Source organism: Limanda limanda, chromosome 10, assembly GCF_963576545.1.
Source record: "Limanda limanda chromosome 10, fLimLim1.1, whole genome shotgun sequence".
Lineage (NCBI taxonomy): Eukaryota > Metazoa > Chordata > Actinopteri > Pleuronectiformes > Pleuronectidae > Limanda > Limanda limanda.
In genome coordinates this window covers 19,504,968-19,522,741 of record NC_083645.1, presented here as the reverse complement: position 1 = coordinate 19,522,741, position 17,774 = coordinate 19,504,968, and the positions used below count along the sequence as shown (strand labels likewise).

General features: G+C 42.6%; 3 protein-coding genes and 1 non-coding gene across 6 annotated transcripts in view; 1 reads left to right on the top strand and 3 right to left on the bottom strand.

The window, feature by feature from the left end:
- elf1 (E74-like ETS transcription factor 1) overlaps positions 1-3,818 on the bottom strand; it is a 36,562-nt gene extending 32,744 nt beyond the window's left edge. For both annotated transcript variants that reach the window (XM_061079800.1, XM_061079802.1), the window contains exon 1: positions 3,701-3,818. The gene's annotated coding sequence lies outside the window, so the exon portion shown is untranslated. The remainder of the gene's footprint in view (positions 1-3,700) is intronic.
- Positions 3,819-4,476: 658 nt separating this feature from the next.
- On the bottom strand, positions 4,477-4,548 carry trnae-uuc (transfer RNA glutamic acid (anticodon UUC)). Its single transcript has one exon. It is a non-coding gene; the product is annotated as a tRNA-Glu (tRNA).
- A 2,371-nt stretch (positions 4,549-6,919) lies between these two features.
- Positions 6,920-11,157, top strand: ube2a (ubiquitin-conjugating enzyme E2A (RAD6 homolog)). The gene is made up of 6 exons (XM_061079268.1): positions 6,920-7,104; positions 8,881-8,961; positions 9,176-9,201; positions 9,750-9,839; positions 9,951-10,039; positions 10,207-11,157. Exons 1-6 carry the CDS (start codon positions 7,061-7,063, stop codon positions 10,333-10,335), a joined length of 459 nt encoding a protein of 152 aa, XP_060935251.1. The 5' UTR covers positions 6,920-7,060; the 3' UTR covers positions 10,336-11,157.
- Positions 11,158-11,207: 50 nt separating this feature from the next.
- Positions 11,208-16,140, bottom strand: nkrf (NFKB repressing factor). 2 transcript variants are annotated; one of them, XM_061079266.1, is made up of 3 exons: positions 15,802-16,140; positions 15,289-15,416; positions 11,208-14,173 (listed from the first exon to the last, which is right to left on the bottom strand). In XM_061079266.1, exons 2-3 carry the CDS (start codon positions 15,380-15,382, stop codon positions 11,925-11,927), a joined length of 2,343 nt encoding a protein of 780 aa, XP_060935249.1. In that variant the 5' UTR covers positions 15,383-15,416; positions 15,802-16,140; the 3' UTR covers positions 11,208-11,924. The 2 variants fall into 2 exon arrangements, with proteins under 2 accessions (XP_060935249.1, XP_060935250.1); XM_061079267.1 differs by lacking the exon at positions 15,289-15,416.
- Positions 16,141-17,774: the final 1,634 nt, after the last annotated feature.

Here is a 17,774-nt window from a genome sequence, read left to right as displayed (position 1 = left end):
AGTTTCTATTTTTGGGAGGAACTCTTCTGTGTGGAGAAACTACAGTGAGGGGAACATTACTGACCAAGCCCTTCTTAAATGTAATTACACATACATCAGTGCTTACTGCAGCTTACGACACTGTGTGCCTACACAGACCTCAGCAGGCACCATAAAAATATCTAAGTAATGTGGTTAAGTAATCTCATGATGTCAACACGCTGCCAGGGTGAACACTAAATACTCTGATTCATCCCAGAGTACTCGCTCCCGCAGATAAAGAGATACACTGACACTGAGATTATGTGATGAAGGCCAAATATTATATCATGAGAAAGTATCTGAGGGATTTAATCTTTGTTGGCTGTATATAAACTTGTGTGGTGTTTATAACATTTTTGGGAAAACACTTCAAGCTATTCCTTTGAGTAAATCTGTGATGCTTTTATTTGAAAACCACAAACACAAAAATGTTGTTATTGCCTCAATTTGTAATTTTATAACCCCAGAATTTTTATTAAATGACATCACTGATGACAGTTTTACAATGATGCCTTAGAATAGAGATTTCTATTGTTTGCAGAGCTCACGTCACAGTTTCTTGTTAGACTAAACATACCTGAGGTGTCGTCTTTTACGTGCTAAAAATAGTTTTGCCTGTAACACTTTGTCATGATTGCATCATGACGATGCAGAGATTCGTGAAGAAACTGAGGCATAATGACTCGTTCCAGTCACATGCTTGTGAGCCAGGCAGCGAGGAATGAGGTTACAGGTGGAATTTCCCTGGTCTCCTGTTTCCCTCTGACGTCATGTCCAGCCGCAGCAGTTCACTGCCCTCGCTGCTGCTGCTGCTGCCTGACAATCCAGCATGTTTTACAAGGTGATAGTCGGGTGTCACAGGCCAGTACGGGTTAACCAGGAGTGGAGAATTAAGGAACTTTGCAAACGGCAGTTCCCCTGCGAGCCTTCAACAGAAAACTGACCGACACATGTACAAAAAACAGGAAGTTCAACAGTTTTATTTCTCTTTTCACTAGGTTCCTGCATTTGTGCAAGTCATTTCAGGTTGCGGCCATGTCATGTGATTGTTTGTTTAGTCAGAGCATATGAACATTGCCATCTTGTGGTTATTTCTATGGCACCAATACACTAATTCATACCTAGAGAGGGTTTTTTGTCACGAAGATCGAGGCTTTATGGTCATCAATCTGTTTTTAAGCTCGCTAAGCAGATAATTGTTTTTGAAGGTGCATGTGTGGGCCACTCACATTAAAGCCCCGGGTAAAACAATCTCACATTAGCTCCCGGAGACTCAAATATCTCCGAACAGGAATGTGAACCACTGGATTTCCCTGTCTCTTGCAAAGACCACTCTGAAAGCTTTTGTGAAACTGGAGTGCTGCCTTTCTAAATAAGATAAAAGCTCTGTTCTTCTTTTTGTGTTGCCAAATCAATATCCAGAGGCCCATTATGGCAGACGGGTACATCTTGGACAAGGGGGAGAAGAGACTGATGTCTGAGGAGTTACTAAAGAGATCACAGCCGCACAGAGCAGCTCTCCATTGTTGTCCCTGGTCATCATCACGCTCCGTCGTGGCTCAGACCAATGATGGAGACGTCACTGTCACAGGATAAGAAGGCTACTGAGAACTGCATTATCCTCAACCACACTGTCAGCAGTGCACACACACAAGCACACACAATTGGACATAATCACTCAAAGACTGTGCAGCATTAAAGCTATCAAAGCAGTCAGTGAGAGGGCAGACGAGAGGCTGGATGTGTGGGCGGGGGGGCATGGCAGGACGTCTCTAAAACAACGACACATGCTCGAAGCAAACAAGACGACTCCGCAGTGGAATATAGTTGGAAAGTCTCATTCTGGATAATTGCTCTCAGTTGGACTGAAGTTTTCCAATTACCCACAAGCTTTTGACAGTGTTCCCACCATGGGAAGACTGGAGGGGAGGGGCAGAGGGGGTGGGTGAAGGGTTGGTGGGTCCAGCTGGTCTCGTCTCCAGTGGCCCTGACAGGCTCTGAGCCCGTTCCTCTTCCCTCTGCGTCACGGCCTCCTCCTCTGGGAGGGAGCAACTATGCTCCTCCAATGAGATTGAGTCCGTCTGTCCCATGACACAAGAATCTTAGGCCAGAAATGTAAACATCTGGGAAACATTTAGACTTGCCACAAAACGGGGTTGATCAACAACTTAAAAGAAAACACTCTGTCAAGCATTACAGACATATTTGTAGAGGCAGTAAACATTCATTCATATTTGTCCTGTGAAGCATCCCAATGAGGATTTGAGACTCTCTCTCACCGCAGCTCTTCTTTTTAGTGAATATTTTCAGTCTGAGGTTCTGTCATTGGAGCAGTGAACACACTGTAGTCAGATTAGCTATGGTTGCTGTAGTTTTTTATATCCTGAGAAACAAAATAGGCTAATTTCTTATTTCTCCAGTTGTAAACTAAGATGCTTTCAGACACGTTCTGAGGTCCAGACATTCTCCTTATATTTTTCAGGAGGAACTGTATCAGAACGCATCAGTTGCTCCGCACAACTTTTCTCTGAGTAAAATCTCATGTAAATGTCAGAGTGAGCCCATGTGAGAGACAGCAGGGAAATGTCCAGACAACTCGAGCGAGTGGGCGTTCCTATAACATGCGGGCAGATGCTAAATTGAAAAAACAAAAAAACAGACGAATACAAATATCTCAGGATGTAAAGAGGTGCCACACACATCGGTGACGCTACAATGATGTCAAAGATTGGATTAAAGTTACCATATGTGTGGATATACTTCTCAACTACACAGTTTAACACATTGTATTAATTTGTCTATCAGTCAAAGTGTGAAACATTTCAGTTGGTCCAACACTTTCCATTTTTAAGTGTAGAAGATATTAAAAGCAGCAAACATCCACATTTTAGAAACTGAAACTCGAAAGGTGTTGCCGTTTAGGCTTGAAGTTGTCAGTTATAAAGGGGATCTCAAATGGGGGTCCAGGGAGCCCAGGGGGGTTTCCAGTTCAACCATTACAAATTATTATTGTTGAAAAGGGCTATGAGAAAGTAAAGGGACATACATGAGGGGGGGGCATAACATGTTTCTGTCTTGTCAGGGGTTCTCGGCTGAGGATAAAACTCAAGTTTGCACATGTTCTCAACACAAGCCTCAGCTGACATCACTGACCTGGGGTCAAGACTAGGTTCCTGATGATGGAGAACAAAGGACAAAAGGAAGGCTCTCTTTCATGTCAGTGTTGGGGTTACACACACACACACTCACACACACACTCACACACAGAACCAGTGCAGTCACATGCCGGCTGACTGACACAAAGGCCCGTCACAGTAATCTATGGAGTGGTAGGCAGAGCACCGCCTGCAGCTCATGTCTCCCAGAGGCAACAACACACCATGAGTCCGGTCATGCTTCATGTCCTCACTTCACTGAACAGTACGAAGTGTTTCAAACAGGCAAAGTGCAAGGAAAGGCCTTTGGTGTAGAACCTAATCTGATGGTATATCAATTAAAGTCCTGGTTATCTCACATGAGAAGCTACAATACGAAGAACAATATGATTCTAATAAAGATGAACGTGATCCCGCAGAGTTGTGACACTAATGCAGTCAAGATGTAAATGTTCGGTTCCGTTACAGTGAGAAGAAAAAGCCCAAAAAGACGCTTCAGCACATTGTAATCTGGACTCACTCACCCTGTTAGCTGGAGGTTGTCACCCGCACACAGGACGCGAGGGTCGGGTCCTCGGTGCTAGAACAACATGCTGATCCCCGGTGCCAGCTGGAGAAGAAGCGGCACCACAGCAGCTACATCACCGCGGGACGGACACACACAGCCCCCTGCCCCCCCACTGCCCCGGTCCTCCCTCCCTGACACGGTTCTCTCCGACGGGGGCTGACGCGTGGGGAATTCCTCGCAGTCACATTTTCCTGGGAAGTGATTGGCCCCGAGCGGAGTTTGGCTGGAGCCGGGTGGTGCTGCTAGCAGACATGGAGGGACGATGCTGGTGGAGCAGGAAACAAGTTGTTTAGAGAACTCGGTAGAAAGTACACAAGGAGGAAAAAGCGTCCATCAACAACCACTACAACCAGTGTGGTGTCTTAAACAGAAACCAAAAACAAAACGGTTAACGTGTATCCGTTATTTCGCAAGTTGCTCAAACACAAGTGAGTTCAAACTGACGTCGCTTCGTTTTTTAAAAGCTGTAAAGTTTAGTTTGGAGTGTTTGGCTCCGGAGGGGTGAGGAGGAGATGAGAGGGATTCTTCCGGGAACAAGCCCCTGACCGATGGGAGCAGATGAGGTGAGAGGGCGGGGACTGCGGCGCCCGATTTCCCGGGAAACGATGAGCACATACGGGTGAATTGTCCAAACACTTACCGGAAGCGGTGAACGGTTGTGTAGAAAAAGTGGTGAAATGTCAAGACAACACGATGAGCTTTCACTTTTTGTGTCAGGCTGCAAAAAGCGAGTTCCCATACCGGGAGTCGAACCCGGGCCGCCTGGGTGAAAACCAGGAATCCTAACCGCTAGACCATATGGGACTGGTTGGCATTAGTATTATTTTTTGTTTTTTATACCTGACAGAGGTTTTCATTTCCTATAGCTCGCTTGTTCCATAATTATCCCAGATTCGTATTTTTGACCACTTGGCGTATTCATGTTTCATGGGAATACATAAAATCTTCCTTTACTGCCAGAGCTGAGTTAACAACATGGCTAGAGGGCAGTGAAAGTCTTAATGTGCTAATGTCAAGATTCAAGATTTAAGATTTTTATTGTCATATGCACAGAGATAACATGAAGCAGTCACTGTCAATGAAATACAGGGTCGCAGGCTCTCTTTAAGCAATGCTCAGTAATTTCAACCCAAAAAAAGAAAATAAAAATAGAAATAGTATAAAATAGAATAAAAAAGAATAAAATAGAATAACAATAAAATAGAATATCAAAAATTTAAAATAGAAAATAAAATATATATATCTAAATATATATCTTTACAGATAAAGAGATAAATAGAGCAACAATATTTCAATTTGTGCAGTAGTGCAAATATTCAAATATGCTTATTACGGTGCTGGTGCAAATATCATTATATAATTCTCTGCTCTTATTGTCACCATTACTGCCTTTGTTCATCTTTATTGGATTTCAAATTTTTTATATTTTCTCTAGTTTTATATTATAAGTTTAACTCTTGCACTGTTTTCCCTTCATTTTAAATACACTTACATCTGCTGTGCCATCATTTCACAGGCTATGTTGGTCTAATACACAACTTTGTGTAGCTTCAGATATTTAACTTAAATCAGTATTTATATTTGGCTTCAATACTCTGCCTTGGTTACCTGTGTCTCAAACTTTTTATACATAATATATTTGCATAGTCAATATCTCCATTAGCACATACTTCTTCAAAGTGACGGTTTTGTAGTAGTTTTAGTGGCGAGCCTTTCATCTCACTGCATTGAACTAATTCTTGACCTATTTTGACCTTTTATTATTCTTACTACCAATCTGTTACACACACTCAGTTGTAAGTTAATTACTAACTACGGTTGAATCAACATCTCTTGAAGAGCTTTAATAATGTTGTTGTTTTTGTTGTTGTTTATTTATTTTTCTTGGGACCCCTTCACAGATAAAACTGATCATGATTCAAACTGGCACTATCACCAATCTCTGCACCTTAGCACCGCACTTGTCCATAAGTCTGTTACTGTATATATTTTTATTCTATTTTGTTATATACTGTTGTTTTTATATTGTTGTTTTACGTTAAGTGCACCAATGACACCAATTTCCTGTATGTGCAAATATACTTGGCAAATAAAAGAATTCTGATTCTGATTCTGATTCTGAACTGTAATATTTGGGAATTATTCCAGAAACACTCTGTTTCTTGTTCATATATAATATCTTACTCTGCTAATCGTATACATGATCTTAAATCTGGAATATATATCTGTATTTATAAATTTCCAATGAAATAAGTGTCTTTTAGAGTCATTTACATAATTATATATTTTTGAAAACAGTCCAGAGGATATCGATCATTTATTTTGGATCTGTCGCTAGTCTCGTGAATTTTGTCAAGGTGTCTTTCATGAAAAACTATGAACTACAAAATATTGATTACATTTTAGTATAGGTAAACATACACACACACATCCAAACATGTCAATTATTTACTTTTTATAACTAGACACTATTTATTTATATTTAATATAAACAGTACAGTCAAACAAGGCAGTACTATACAAGACACTATACACTTGTGAACTTATTTTTATATGTTTGTGTCTTTGTTGCTTTTATCTGAACGAAAGAAATAAAGAGGTAATCTATGTTTGCAGGACACATTTCAGGTGCTCATGTTAAAACTGGGTAGAATTTACTATACCTGGGTGCTAGCTGCCATCTAGTGGCCATGTTGTTTACTTCTACACAGGATGTCACCCTTACATAAACACATTGGTACAGACCATGGCGGGTGAAACGTAAAGTAATATATTGAATAGAATCGAATTAAACGACAAGTGGATTGATACAAAATGTAATTTCAGGATGAAGAGGAGGGTGACTCCTTAAAGACATAGATATCAAACTAAACATGGGGGGGCAAACCATATACAGTCTATGGGGCAAACATATGACGTATACCTTCTGGAATGGTACAAGTGTAGAAACGGGGGTGGCCACACGACAACAACAACTTCTGGCTTTGTTGACAATGATATTGAATTCGTTTGTATCATTAAACTTAACTTAATTAAACGCATATAAGAGGATACCAAACTCAGTGGTACGTTTTAGTTTGCGTACATGTGGTTACATAGCCAGTTGGTCTCAAGCCACTCGACGTCTGTGCCCCCCCTTTCTTGTAGTGTAAGTGGTATCGTCCTTGTACTAGCACAGGCAGCCAATTATTTGTCAAACTAGCGTTCGTCGGCTAACCAGCTCCAAGTTAAACATATAACCGTGTTATTAAAAACATTTCCTCACACCTGAACCGTCCACGTTCGTGCCGAGGAGTGAAGTTGGCGTGTAAACAAGATGTCAACCCCAGCTAGACGACGTTTAATGAGGGATTTTAAACGGTAAGCGACGAGGAAACCCCCACAGAGAAGTAGCTGTGGCTAACGGCGAGCTGCCTGTGGCTAGCTTGAGGAGCTAGCCTACTTTACACTGTGAACTACAGGAACTCAGGGACGTGATTGTCCACATGTAAACAACGATCGGGTGTAATCGTGTGTTTGTCTTCTCGGTGATGCTAATTCCGAGTCGTGCTAACAGATCGGATGCTAACATATTGACATGTACCGGTGGTTGTTAGCTTTAATGTCAGGGCGATGACACCAGCGTTAGCCAGGCAGCCTGGAGTAGCTGCTTCTGTGTAACTTGTGTTTACTGCTCGGTTAGTGGCCTCAGATCTGTTTGTTTTTTAATCTAACAAAGGTGCCTTTAACTTGTGGGTTTCCCCAAAAGAGGTAATGGCTGTGATCGTATACTAGTTCTGTGTGTGTGCATGTGTAAGTGACGAGGCAGCTGAATGTCCAGATGGCCCTGCACTTGCCAGACGAAACGTTTTGGGTTAATGTTCAGTGTCTTAGTGCAGCCTGATCCAAAGGAGCTCCTCGTAGATCACCGTCCAAGCCCGAGGATAAGCAACCATCTGCCGGGCAGTCAGTAAAGAACCTCGCAGACACCCCAGTCTGCTGAGGCACATGGTTTCTTATCCCGGATACTCAGTGTTCTCAAACTCCACAGTCCGGATCGTCTCAGAGTCCAGGACACAATCCTGACTTGTTCACTGCCAAACTCAATCAATCAACAGTGTCTCTTGACAATGTGACCGATCGATTCAATTGATAGACACTCATCAGGAAGGCTTTGATCAAGCAGGTTTATTTTTAACTCGTGGAAACAATGGTGATTATTTTTACTGCTTTGCAATTCTGCTTCACTATGGTTGATTTATTATTCCCGGAGCCTAAAAGGTCAGATGATGATTAGGATCATATTACATTTGTGCACAATGCCCCCACATGTCAATGTTTGTTAAAAAGAAAGAGGGCTTCAGGAGCTATCAAGGAAGGTCTCACATTTCATTCTTCTTAAATACTTAATCCCACCAGACTTTAAATCTAGAAAATGTTTTTGTCTGTGGTTTAAGCTAAAACTAGACATTCTTCAGACACCAAACCTAATGTAAAAACTATATAGAGACCTTATATTGTATTTACTAATGACTTATCTCTCCATTTTTTCCACTTGTAAAAATGTAATTATCATGAATAATGAGTACGTACAACTGGAAATTTCTGACAAAAGTTTTACCTCTCCACAATATTGCATCAGTGTGATTAAATACAAAAAGAAATATGATTACAGAACAAATTTCTTCGACCTCTGCCCTAATTTAACAAACTATACATATACCTTAAATTAATTCACTTATTACTTATCCATCCCTTTTTGTCTGCTTATTAGGATTTAATTCTCAGGAATTATTGGTACATGCAGCCGGGAATCTGACAAAAGTGAGGGAAGGTTGACAAAATCTTGCATTTGGTAAATAAAGGTCGGCTGTAGCTTCCTGTTACCCTTCATAACCTTAAATAACCATGAAATGGGTATCAAATTACATTCTGTATGGTTATAAAATATCTAAAATATTCAATAGGCCTTTGCTATTTGCTGGTTTATACATAAAAAGCCTTAATACTACTTTAAATGGTATTGATTACCTGCCCCATTGTCCACTTAACATGGGTATAGTACGATATATCTTAATAATGGGTATGATTTCTCTTTGTATTTCTCTCGTCTTATATTTTAATATATATCATATTTTCTTTTTCTGGAAATGTTAGACTGCAAGAGGATCCCCCAGCTGGGGTTAGTGGGGCTCCATCAGAAAACAATATCATGGTGTGGAACGCTGTCATTTTTGGGTAAGTTAAGTTAATTTGATAATCACAGTGACTCAAATATTTCAATAAATAATTTGTATTTACAGTATGTGATTTTAAGAAGTATTAACTGCTTGTGTTTGGACCTGAAGTGGTTAAGCTTAGTGTGTGTTAGGAGTATTTTAAAAGGTATGAGAAGTTCATAAGTGCTTTTTGCAAGTTGATTTACGACCTGTCTGTCGTCTCTCTCTTTTAGACCAGAGGGAACACCTTTTGAAGATGGTAAGTTACTCCAGCCATGCTATGACATTCAGTCATAAAATATTCATTAGGACTAAAAGCATTAGAAGTTACATTATATGGATTGATAAGGTTAAATCAGAAGATCATAGAAAGTTTGTTTTGCCTGTAAAGTACAACGACTGATCAGGTCTCGAACATTGATCAGATGGACTCTGTGTTTTTGAAATCATTTTTTAACCTCTTATTTTACTGGAGTGGAATTTGTCAAACTGTCCAGACAATGTTGGTGTTACTTGTCCAAGAAGGCAAATGTTTTATCTTCATGACTGGCTCATGTAAAAAAAGAAAAAACAATTCTTAAAAAATTTCTCTTTTATTGACCTTTTCTTTCACTGGCACCATTTAACTACAAGAGACAGAGTCTGGTCAAGTTGGCAGCCCAAATGATTTAGCTTTTCTCGTGTGTCATTTAAACATCAAAACTGTCATAGATACATGCCTTCTCTATTTGGCTTTTTTACTTTAACGCACTGTTTCCAGTCTGCATACTTCAACTCATACCGTTCCAACACTCCTCTCTTTTTCAGGAACCTTCAAACTTACCATTGAATTCACAGAGGAATATCCAAATAAACCTCCAACAGTGCGATTTGTCTCCAAAATGTTTCATCCAAATGGTATGTGCTCCTCTGCCCGGGGGGGTAATTACAATGTCCCTAACATAAATTAAAACTTGTTTCTGTATCATCGGTCTAAAAAAACTTCATATTCTGCTTTTTGTTTCACAGTGTATGCAGATGGAAGCATATGCTTAGATATACTTCAGAATCGTTGGAGTCCAACCTATGATGTCTCTTCAATCTTAACTTCAATACAGGTAATTTAACAAACAACACATAATGTGAAAATTCAAATTAAGAGCCTGTTTATAGTGAAATAATAAAATAACCATTAACAAGTGATGATTGTCCAGATCTCATGGGACTGTTATAACACAGAACGTTTTCAGAAAGCAACTGACTTTCCTCTTTTGTGTATTTAAAGTCTTTACTGGACGAGCCAAACCCAAACAGTCCGGCCAATAGCCAAGCAGCCCAGCTATACCAGGAAAACAAGCGGGAGTATGAGAAGAGGGTTTCCGCTATTGTTGAACAAAGTTGGCGTGATTGTTGACCCCTGTTAGGGTTCGAGTATGAACAGTGTCCAGCCCAGAATCAAGAAACCACCAATCAAGACAACTGATCCCACAGAAATAAAATGACACATCTTAAGGATCCCTCTCGATATATTTGTCCCATAACTGTTGCTCAGTTTGTAAACTGTTGTGTTGTGGCATTCACTCCTGCCGAATGCTATTGTCAGGCAATAGCATATGTTTGTTAAAAGTTAATGTACCTTGTTATATCTGGGTTACTTGCTACCTGCCCCAAGTCTTTTCTTTTTTTAAAAACAGGCAATGGCCGTTGTCTCAGTTGTCACTTTTCTACCTGTTGTTTTTAAACTGGCTGGATGATACGTGACAGTGAATTAGATGTGCTTGCTGTGTGGTTTGCTGTGTAGATACAGTTCATATTTACAAAAACGAAACTGTTCATGGGTGTTTCTCATTCTGTGTCAGTGCTTTCACTCTTTTCTTTGGTTTTATTTCTTTCTGCCTTTTGAAAGCCTTTCAGTGGGACAGAGAATTTAACCTGGCATGATGCCGTTCTCTCTCTCAGCTGGACCTGTAAAGCCAAGCCTTGGATTTTAAATACATTCTAGATATTGGTGAACAGGTGACGTCCCTCTTAAAGACTGAATCAAGACATTGAGTTCCCACTCTGGGCACATGACTGTTTCATGCAGTTTCATAATGCTGACATTTTTATGCTATTTTACAAGCTGATTACACTGTTTTAAACAGGATGGTGTCTGTATTCAGATTATAAACCTTTGCACTGGTAACCCATGTAATAACTGTACATTTTCTTGTAAATAAAATAAATATACAACATGTCTCTGCTTTTTACTCTCTGTAGAAAACAAATTTATGATTGTGCTCAGCCTGTTGATCAGTTTTTAATTTATTCAGATTTTACAGCTGTGAAAACAAGCAGACAAGTAAACTGTACTCACACAAACCAACACATCTGAACATAGATCACAGCTTACAGTTTCCATGTGGAGGTTTTCTCCTGTTATGGATGCGGTTTCTATTTGTAGGATGGTCTCCAGCTGTTGACAGAGCGAACAACATTGCAGGTATTGCTGATTAAGAAATATCACTACAGTGAGACTGGTATGAGTAGCTAGCTACTGTTGGACAATAATGCCTGGAACCCTTGTCATGACCCAACTGTCCACAAACGAGCAGTGAAAAGCTGCATATTCTGCCAAGTTCCTTCGTAGCCACGGAACAAAAAAAATATTTGTGACAAAAACCTCGTGGTCACTTTTTGATATAAATGATGCATCATTGGGACATGACACCACAAAGCACTGAACACAAGCTTGTGCAAAAGTGAAACAAATACAGGACGTGGAATGGCAGGAGATAAAAAAAGACAGAGTTCATCCTACAGCTCCTGCTAAAGCTAAGATACTTTACATGGCAAAGGAATGCAGAAACCACAGGTGATACCTGAACGATTCTCACTGGATGAGTGTTGTAACTTTCCCACAAGTTGGAACGAATCAGTTTGTATTAAATGTGATTTACTCTGAAGTCCAAGCCAATGATGAGTTTTTGCCTTTTTCCCCCCTCATTTTGCTTTGCATGCAAATTAGTGAGAGGCCTGAGGTTTCACGAGTTCGTATCGTCCCACCTGTCCTTCCTGCAGGAGCTGACCAATCAGCTGATCTTTGTGTACTTTGCGACTGACAATGAGGAAGCGCTGCCACCCCTGTCCGTACGACTTGCTCCGCAGGCCGTATTTCTGAGATATCTGGTGGATCTGTTTGCGTTCGTCGTTGGTGAGGTCGGTGGAGAAGCGGAGATCATCCTGACGGTCTGAACCAGCGTAGGTACGAATGATGTGCTCAATGTCACGCTTGCTCAGTTGATTTCCTGCTTTCTCCATGTCCATACCCAGCCCCTCTCTGGAAAACTGCTCCTTCACTTTGATAGGTTCCGCGATGCCCTCGCCATCTCGACCCAGGCCGCCGCCTTTCCAGCCCATCTTGCGGAGCAGCTGGTTTCCGATGTTGTCTTCTTTTATCTCCTGTCTTGTGGCCTCCTGACCAGAGCGAGCCAGGATCTGGGATCTGGATATGGCGTCGTTGTGACCCTCTTTTCTTAGGTTGGATTTGACCACGGCCTGCGTCTGTTTCAAAGTCCGCAGAGCCTCGGTCGCTGCAATGTGCTTCACTAATTTCTTGGACCCTATTCCTGCCGCCACATACTGTCCTTCTAAGTAAACCTCACACCTCCAGCGATGATCGGGAAGGACAGTGAACTTGTAATCAGCAGTCACCTTATTAAATTGTGCTGTGTCATTGATGATACAAATAGCATTGTCCGAGTTCTCCAGGATAACCAACTCGCTCAGATGCTTCTTTTTGACGCCCTGGTGCCCAAAGCGTCCTGCGGAATCTGACGGGTTGTTTCCTCTGGCGTACTGTTGGGGCTGCTGTGGTTGTAGCTGCTGCTGCTGCTCTCGTTGTGCCTGGTTCATGCGAAGTTTCCTCACTGCCTCTGAGGCTGCTAAGTGCTTGGAGCTCTTTTTTGTGCCAAATGACTGTGCAACCATCTCATCCTGCAGAAAGACACTGCACAGCCAAGCGGTGTTGGGGAGGAGGTCGTACTTGTAGTCTATCTTCATGCGGTTAAAAGCTGCAGAGTTGTTGAGAATGCAGATGGCGTCGTGGGCATTGTCCATCACCACAAACTCCGTCCAGTGCTTGCGTTTGTCCGGCTCGTATTGGCCTTTGGAGCTGGGCGTTGGTTTATCCTCTGGATTGCGGAGAGCAGGTAAAAAGGGCGGAGTCGGGCTGTGCATCTGGCACACCACTATGTCATTGACAGTCGAGTGTCTGAATTTGCGCTGTGTAACACGAACTTCAACTTGTTTCAGGAAGAGTTTCACAGCCTGCTCGGACGCTCGGTCTCTCGCCCCATTTTTACTGCCAGAGTATCCTGTAGCGAGGAACACACCCTGACATCGCAGCTCACAGGCATAACCGTCTGATGGTACTTTCCTGTTCTTGGGTAGGTCCGCCTGAGGGATATCCTTCAGATTGACATAAATATACTCTGGGTTGGTCTTGCAGGCCTGAATGCTGCGGCTCAACATGAAATTGTAATTTGGTGATTCACTTCCGGTCATATACACGGGGTCCCTGGCAGCAAAGACCAACGCAGAGGCTACACTTTGAATTAGCCTTTGCTTGTCATCCAATGTTGACTGAGCTATAGGAGGAGGCTGTGATGCAGGGCCCAGCTGAGACGTGCTCGGACTGCTCCTGCCTGGACTGTTGTAGACTCTGCTGAATGGTCTGCTTGATGACGGCCGGTCTTGATAACCGAATCCCAAACCCTGACGTCCTGAATCCCAGCCTCCTGATCTGCCTGCTCCACCCGCTCCACCATATCCATTATACCTTTGGGGCTGAGAATACTCTGCATTTCGAGAGGAGTGGGTATCATACTTGGCTGTATAGTCCTGCTGTGTTTTTGCAATGAAGTTTGTAGAAGACCCACGTCCTCCATAACCCATGCCACTCGTACCACCTAAAGAAATGTCCCTGTCTCTATCTCTATGGGAGCCCCAAGAGTCAGACGCGTACGATGGCACTCTGTCAAAAGCAGACCTCTGGGAGGAGGAGCCCTGTGGTCTGCTGGTGCTGCCGTAGGAGGAGTGCTCAGGTTCCCACTGTCTCATTCCGTATGACTCACTCCTCCTGCGCTCCTTGTCGTTCTCCTTCTCGTCGGTGCCAGGTCCTCCGCTGCTCCCACCACTGACAAAGTGAACCGGCTCGAATCGAGGTCTGGAACCAAATTTTGACACAGGCATTTTCCTCATGGGCTCGTCTCCTGCAATGACACACGTAAACAGTTCATCTTACCTTCATCAACAAGGTCATAATGATAGAAGTCCTAGGAAACTCGTCTTAGAGTGTACTTTCACTACTTTCTTCTAAAAGGATATTGCAGCGGAACTTAATGGTCAAGTATCTGAAGTAGGCCTGCATGTTAAAGACTGTTAAACTGGCACCAATATTAATGACTAAACAACAGTTTCCTCCTGCGAGGCAGAGGTATGTTATATCTTATCCTACCTGTCAGGCCATGAAGGTCCATGCTTATGAAGGATGAGTCCCGTCATAGACTGCATTTACCTTATTATCAGAAACTGTTGTCAAAGCGTGATAAATCTCATTCCTCTGTTATATAGGACTCCATTGTTGTCCCAAAAACCGCTAAAAACACAAGAGCCACAAGGTTGCACCTGGTGACATGTTCCTTCATTTTGATGAACACGAACAAAACTTTCTGCAGCTTAAAATAATCCCTAACAAATTCCTTCTTTACTCATGTTTGCTAAAAAAACTACAGCACCGAACTGTTTTAAGAAAGTTTTTATTTCTGGCACATTTTTACACATTTACATATTGAGTAAGAAGGAGAGCTACTAGCAGACTGAATATGTTGGGAGGGATGAGGAGCGGTTGCTTTTGTTTTCATGGCATTTGTGGAAATTAACAAAAGATTAGCCAGATTTAATCTTTGTTTCTAGTTATTTTGTATTTTTGTATAATTTAATCTATTGAGTTTGATATTTGTCCTTTTCTATATGGTTTTATTTACTTTATATATATATCTCATTTAGATTGTTTTACTCTTGCATTAGAGCTGTCCTGTCCGTCGTCTTTAAAGAGCTTTGAAACGCACTAACCTGTACGACAGCTGACACTAGATAAACCTCTGACTCCTGTTGCTGCTCGCACGCCTCAGCCTGAAACAAACCTTCAACTTTAACTGGTTTCGATTTCCCCAAAGTCATCTTGCTCAATCACTGACCTTTGCACACACACACACACACACACCTTAAGACAAGTTCTAGAAATGTGAAATAAACATTTCCGCGCCACATTGAGTTGTGAAGATGTAAACTGTCGGTGAGAACATGGAGCCAGAGCGACACTCACTGCCATCAGAAGAAGAAGAAGGTCTCTTTTTTGCTTCAGAACTAGGACTTGGGTCAAAGGAGGGCATTTCGACACTGTCTGTCCCTTCTGCCATCACCAGCACCGTCAGAATCAAACCCAGGCCATACCTGGTGTCAAGGTACAAGTCAGACGTTAGCAGCATGAATGGATGAGGTAAACAAGCACAGATCGGAATGGGTCGATGCTCCTCTCTGCCTGTGGAGGCTAAACACATTCCCTGGAAAGCAGACAGACCCTCGCAGCCGCATGCACCCCCCCGACCCACAGACTACACATCCGGATCACACGTTTTACACGGCCACACATCTAATGGGTATGATGGGAGAAGTTGAGAAAACAGCTGGATTCGGTTTCAAAACACAGCGGCTGGACACAGTGACGCAGTAGGCCGACAGGAAGCCCTTCTCCCGGGCTAACACGTTTAGCATTTAGCTCCACATTACACGTATCAACATTTAAATACCTCGGTGCAAAGCGGTGTTTGGTTCTCACCTGAAGGTGCAGCCGTTGCCCCGAGTTCTCTCGCTTTCATCCAGCTGCGCAGGAGACAGCTGGTGTATTTTGTTTTATTTCCCCGGTTGTTATTGTAGCGCTAGCCTAGCCTAGCAACTGCTAGCATTAGCCTGCTAGCACTTGGCTACCTCCAGCAGCGACAAACTGCTCATGCTGGTTTCTCCTCGGCTGCTCGCAGTGAACCGATGCCCGGGTTCGACTCCTTCTTTCCGGGGTATGCAGGTGAAACCTCCCGCCAGAGAAACACACACGCCCGCTCAGCTACAGAAGGAATCATCCATTTTCTGCTCCGGCTACGGTAGAAGTCATGGCGTCTGTCGGCGCACTTTCCCAGAATGCATTGCAGCAGCAGCAGCAGGGTTCGGAGCGTCGAGCGGCCTGTTCCATTCAGACCTGATTCAGACTGGTTTCTATGGGTTTACTCCAGTGATGCTCACATGTGTTCACACACACACATCTGGACATGCAGCTCACATCCTCCTGCAGCAAAACACTTCATCCACTGAGAGCACCACTACTTTGATTCAAACTGAGGGAGTTCATCATGATTTAATATCAGTGCAAAGGTGAAAGTCCATCAACTCTGACATGTAGAGAAGTCTAATTCAGGGGCGGCTCCTGGTACAGGCGACATAGGCGGTTGCCTAGGGTGAAAAATTAGGGCGGCACAAGAGACTGAATTATCATGACGTGACACATCAATCAATCAATCAATTAAGTTTTATTTGTACAGCCCACATTCACAAATCACAATTCGTCTCATAGGGCTTTAACATGGTGTGACATCCTCTGTCCTTAACCCTCAACAAGAGTCAGGAAAAACTACTAAAAACCTTTTTAACAGGTAAAAATATGAAGAAACCTCAGAGAGAGCCACATGTGAGGGATCCCTCTCCCAGGACGGACAGACGGACATGCAATGTAAAACAATATATTAACGTCACACCATCATCCTCTAACCCCGCGACGCACCGCAGGTAGAAGCGCCGCGAAAAGCGGTCTGCCTCATTTCCTCGCCCATGTTCGCACCGGCAGCGTAATGCCGGGAAGAACCGGGAAGCACCGTGTCCACACACACACACAAGCACATAATCTCCTGTGGGGGGTGGGGGGCGGTGTTAGGATTTCAATATTTTAACTATAGTCTGTGCTGACAGAGTTCTAAACAAATAAAGATAGAATCATTTTAAATTATATTTGAACTCTTAACAATAAACATAGAAGCAGTTTTAGCTAGATATTAGCTAGAGAGTCTAGGGGTATTTTGTTATGGTTCATTTGGTGCAGCCGAGATGGCAGGAGCATGACATGTTCAACTCAAGGCTAGGTTATGAGACAACATCAGACTTCATCATCAGTCATCATTCAGGATAGAGTAGCCTAGCAACTATCAAAGTAGGAGCGTCATTGGGAGTGGCTCCTTGCTACTTCCGTATTCCAAAAGCCAGGAGAATGGCCTGCGCCTGCGCCTGCGCACTTCCGAGGAGGAAGGAACGAAGATCTACTGTTATAAAATGGACAGACGCCAGAACCCTAACCCTGCGCAGAAGCCCATTGCGCAGGAATTGCTGGCGCCTTTTTTTTTATTTCATTCATTTAATTTAATTTTTCTTTTTTCTTTTTTTATATTTAATTAATTTAAATTTACATAGCGTAATATATTTTGCAATTAATAGGTGAGTTCAGTACATTGCCAGCATGAAGATAAGAAAGATTGGGGATCCAACCAACGACCTTCGTGTTGAAGAACGACCACTCTACCCACTAGGCCAAACCGCCTGCTGACTCCTGTTGGAACTAAGCATAGAAAGAGAGAAAAACAAAACTTGACAACAACAACCTCACAACAGTTCCTCATAGCAGCATGATGCATACAAAGAGAAGTATAAAAACCTACTCATTTTGGCAGCATCATTTTGGCGACATTTGCTGATGTCACCATCCGTGTCTCC

Excerpts from the sequence above, each read along its gene's own strand:
- ube2a (XM_061079268.1), top strand. The coding sequence starts at position 7,061 with ATGTCAACCCCAGCTAGACGACGTTTAATGAGGGATTTTAAACG. Across the intron at positions 9,840-9,950 it reads CAAAATGTTTCATCCAAATG|TGTATGCAGATGGAAGCATA; the intron begins GTATGTGCTCCT and ends TTTGTTTCACAG. Across the intron at positions 10,040-10,206 it reads CAATCTTAACTTCAATACAG|TCTTTACTGGACGAGCCAAA; the intron begins GTAATTTAACAA and ends GTGTATTTAAAG.
- nkrf (XM_061079266.1), bottom strand. The coding sequence starts at position 15,382 with ATGGCAGAAGGGACAGACAGTGTCGAAATGCCCTCCTTTGACCCAAGT. Across the intron at positions 14,174-15,288 it reads TTCTTCTTCTTCTGATGGCA|GAGACGAGCCCATGAGGAAA; the intron begins GTGAGTGTCGCT and ends GTGTCATTGCAG.